This window comes from Miscanthus floridulus, chromosome 10 (assembly GCF_019320115.1).
Source record: "Miscanthus floridulus cultivar M001 chromosome 10, ASM1932011v1, whole genome shotgun sequence".
NCBI lineage: Eukaryota > Viridiplantae > Streptophyta > Magnoliopsida > Poales > Poaceae > Miscanthus > Miscanthus floridulus.
The window spans coordinates 41,088,949-41,092,893 of NC_089589.1; the positions used below are offsets into that span (position 1 = coordinate 41,088,949).

Genomic DNA, 3,945 nt, shown 5'->3' on the forward strand with positions numbered 1-3,945 from the left:
CGATAAACTACTACAAATATATTTGCTTGAATTTTTAACCGTTATTTCCATGAAGAACTCTAGTACATAGTGGCAGGACAGTCATTTATCCACCCATATGTAATTGTTCATCTAAATTATGGTTGGAGGCAGCGTTCAAACTTTCAGTTAAACTAATTTTGTGAATTCAGTGTTTCTTTTTTAATCTAAACAAAATAATTCGTAGTAAACGATTTTGATAAATTAAATTGATTTCCTATTATTTTAGTTAGACATGCATAGGTGAACACTTATCAACGTGTAGTGTAGTCTTAAAAAGTCTCCCTTTGCAAGAGATCTTAGGTTGCATGGTTGGTTGTATAGTTCGGTGTTATTTTTTTCTTTCTTTTTGCTCATATATTATACCTGATCGGTATAGTTACTTCGTGCTGGCTGCTGCTGTTTTACTTTAGTTTTGTGGCCCTGCGGCTACTCCCTCTCCCAAAATAAATGCATGTCTTATACTTTCAAATAAACTTAAGTTTGACCAAATCTATGCGAAAAAATAATAAGATTTATAATATCAAATAATCATCAATACATTAATCACGTCATATATTTTTACGCTAATCAACTTTATTTTAGAGATACAAATTTTAATACTATTTTGTTTATAAAACTTGTTAAACTTAAGATTGTTCGACTCCCAAAGTGCATTTTGAGACCGAAAGAGTATAGTCTACAGTGCTGCTGCAGTAGCACAACCAAGCAGTGCCGTCGTTCAAACTTTTGGCCTGCTGCAAGTCACGGCGTGACTTCCGATTACAGGTCCTATTCGTTCAGCTGAGATTTAGTTTATACTGATTTGTTGCTGCAGAACAGGACCATATATATGATTGGACAGGCATGCATTCTGGACTTTCGAAATCTTGAATCTGCCTGAAATTCGGAACGAGCTTCATCAAATTCAGTGATTTTACTACTGGAGAAAAAAAACAGCACGGAATTGAAAATCTTGGTTGTCTGGTTGAGAATCGAGATAGGAGGAAAGGACCCAAGGAAGTGTCCGGGCCGTGCACGGTTTCCTTTCTTGGAAAACCGAAGCCACAAGCTTCGCGAAAGCTTGCGCAAATGGTCCAACCTGCTGCTGCCGGCGTGCACGCTACAGACTTTTTTTTTATTATTTTACAGAAGAAACTCCAGCTCCCTGAGAGCCGGCCGGCCTACCACGTGTCCCGCCCACCGCCTCCCGTGCTCCCGCAGGCCGCAGCCCCGGCCGCGTCCGGCCGTCCCCGCACTCCTCCACACGCCACCACTTCCTCCGTCCCCAGCCGCACGAGCTCTCCGCGGGATCCCGGCCCTCCATTCCGCATCGAGGCCGACACGACGGCCAGATCCCGCCCGCGCCGCCGCCAAGGCCAAGCCAGCCCGGTCCTCCGACTTGGCCTCTCCTCCGCCTAACAACGCCTCGCGGGCCCTCGACGCGCACGAAACCGACGACGACCCAGTCCAGTCCAGCCCCGCCGCGATGGCCATGGCCGTGATCCGCCTCGCGCGCCCCGCCTCCATGCGCCCGCCGTCGGCCGCCGCCGCGTCCCCGTCGCTACGGCCACGGCTGCGCCGCCTCCGCGTCGTGAGGTGCCGCGCCGGCGGGGAGGGAGGGAAGGGGGAGGAGGAGGGCGAGGCAGAGGCGCCCGAGTCGCTCTTCGCCAGGGAGCTCCGGCGGCGCGGGATGGCGCCGGGGGCCCGCGCTACGCCCGCCGCGGGCGCTAATAAGGAGGCGGAGGAGGGGGCGCCCGAGACCGGGGCCAAGCGCCGGGTGGCGGCCGCCGAGTTCGAGCGCGGCGCCGCGGCCGACGGCCAGCGGGAGCGGTCCATGGCGCTCAACAGCGAGGGCCTCGAGGTGCGCTTGCCGTCCCTGCTTTCTTTCTCATTCCTTCTCTCTCGCGCGCGCGCCATTTTGATCGACATAGTTGGCTTTTCCGGAGCTGGAAGACCATTCTTTGGTAGCACGGCCATGTTGGATGCGGCAAGAATTGGATATGGTGTTGTGCTAGTAATTGAACAGTGCAAACGTGAGGGCTTGGCATAATATGTGCTTAATTTTCCCAAACTACTGAACTAGGCACTAGTCAGGGAAAGGGAAGTTGTTGTTCTGTCTTACTGGTGCTAGTAGGTAGAGATACACTGTTATCAAAAGGAGACAAATTGGGCTTCTTTGTGTGATTCTATTGGTATCAACATCGCCCTGGTTTGTAGGGAAAATTGTCAATTTACTGAGCAACACTTTTATCGTTTTTGGTAGGTAATAAATTGGCACATGGTGTGTGTTAGAGCATCTTCTGGAGGATTACTGGGCCCTGATTAGTACAATTTTCTGTCAGTTGTGTATTGATAGTTGAACCCATGCTCATGTACATGTTTATATCAGTTAAATAGTCATGTTCAGAAGAATATTCACCCGTGTCAGCTATCTATTCAGCAGTACTATATGATAATCAGATAATCAACAGCTGTTCTGTCTTCACCTTATCATTATTTACTGAAGAATTTTTGTCTAGTACCGGTTATCAGAGCAGTAACAATGTGATAATAAAATAATCAGTGACTTGCCTTTCCCTTATAATTGTTTATTTCTTTCCACAGGGCCTTGTTCCTCGGGCAAAGTTACTACTATCACTTGGCAGTACCTTCTTTCTGGCATTTGGGCCCCTGATTCTTGTCACCGTCTCTCTTTTTGCTGGTTTATATGTGGTAATCCCCTGCTAATCTCACCTTTCATGTGCTACTGCATGTTCATGGTCCATATGTGCTCTGTTCTTAATCTACTTTCTGCTTGCGTCCATTACCTGGTTGCTAATCTGTTTATATGTTTTAGAATAGTTGAACATACTCAGTTAAAATGAATACGATTTTGTATACACTGAATGGGCCAGCGTGTTCGGCTGCTCAAGTTCCAGCGTGTTTCAGCTTATTCTCTCTCACAGAATATTATTGAATCATCTAAAATAATCCGAAATCTACTGTGCAACCCATCAGCCCAACGAGCTTGAGCATCTAGAATATGCAGAGTAGCTCTATCTAGCTGACAGTTTTTACTGATGATCTTATATGTATGTATAGTTGAATCGACCAGAGTGTCCGCATCGTGATTGACCTGGTTTCTCGTTGCAGTACTTTGGACCGAGTTTTGTACACGATGCAAGCAAGACACCGGTGTCGCCGCCACCGTACATTGATCCATACGAGCTACTGGAGGACGAGAGGCTCAGCCGGCCCTCTCCAGATGCGTTCTGAACTTGAATAGTGCAAGAACCAGTGCAGAAGTGATTACAAGAAATAGTCATACATATCCCAACGCTCTCCTTTTTTTTTTACTAGACTTGTAACATGTAAATGCAACTATAGCTGTAGACTGTTATAATCAAAATTTCAATACGCAGTGTTCCATCCATTGATTTCACGTCAACCTTGGCGCCCATGTCTCAAGTCTGAACAGACTGAAATCTTCCAAGCGCTGGCTGCAAATCATCAGTTTTTTTCCGGCACCTCCTATACAAGCAATATATAACGTGAGATTTTGTGGAGAAGGGATTAATAACCACGTATGTTTTTCCTTTTTTCCTCTAAGCGCCGGAGTCATTTTTTCACTATTTATTGAATAGATAGAGATATTCACATCCAAGATGAATGCATTACATGTTTCTGCAGCAACACTCTATTTTTTTAGAAACATTTTTTTCCACATGAGGAATTATTTGGATATCCTCTTATCTATCTCAATCCACATGTGTTAGGGTAAACTGGGGTGGAACTTACCCTAACTTACACCATAATCGACCTCAACACATTTGGACTGAAGTGAATACGGGAGTCTCTAAACAAGCCAAAGGGATAAATTCCTACAATATTTTTGGGTACGTTTTTTTTCCACATGAGATAAAAAAATTCCTAACTGTGCACTACAGTACGTAAGCATGCCAACGG

The 3,945-nt window shown here is 45.9% G+C and overlaps 1 protein-coding gene across 3 annotated transcripts; it reads left to right on the forward strand.

Moving 5' to 3' along the window:
- The first annotated feature begins 1,335 nt into the window (after window positions 1-1,335).
- Window positions 1,336-3,427, forward strand: LOC136490079 (uncharacterized). Of its 3 annotated transcripts, none has more exons than XM_066486568.1 (3): window positions 1,336-1,861; window positions 2,605-2,712; window positions 3,133-3,427. In XM_066486568.1, exons 1-3 carry the CDS (start codon window positions 1,487-1,489, stop codon window positions 3,253-3,255), a joined length of 606 nt encoding a protein of 201 aa, XP_066342665.1. In that variant the 5' UTR covers window positions 1,336-1,486; the 3' UTR covers window positions 3,256-3,427. The 3 variants fall into 3 exon arrangements, with proteins under 3 accessions (XP_066342665.1, XP_066342666.1, XP_066342667.1); XM_066486569.1 differs by having other exon boundaries at window positions 2,605-2,709; XM_066486570.1 differs by lacking the exon at window positions 3,133-3,427 and adding an exon at window positions 3,082-3,129 and having other exon boundaries at window positions 2,605-2,709.
- Window positions 3,428-3,945: the final 518 nt, after the last annotated feature.

Bases quoted from the DNA above. Each gene is read 5' to 3' on its own strand.
- LOC136490079 (XM_066486568.1), top strand. From the start codon at position 1,487: ATGGCCATGGCCGTGATCCGCCTCGCGCGCCCCGCCTCCATGCGCCCG. The intron at 1,862-2,604 runs GTGCGCTTGCCG...TTCTTTCCACAG, and splicing joins TCAACAGCGAGGGCCTCGAG to GGCCTTGTTCCTCGGGCAAA. The intron at 2,713-3,132 runs GTAATCCCCTGC...TTCTCGTTGCAG, and splicing joins TTTTTGCTGGTTTATATGTG to TACTTTGGACCGAGTTTTGT.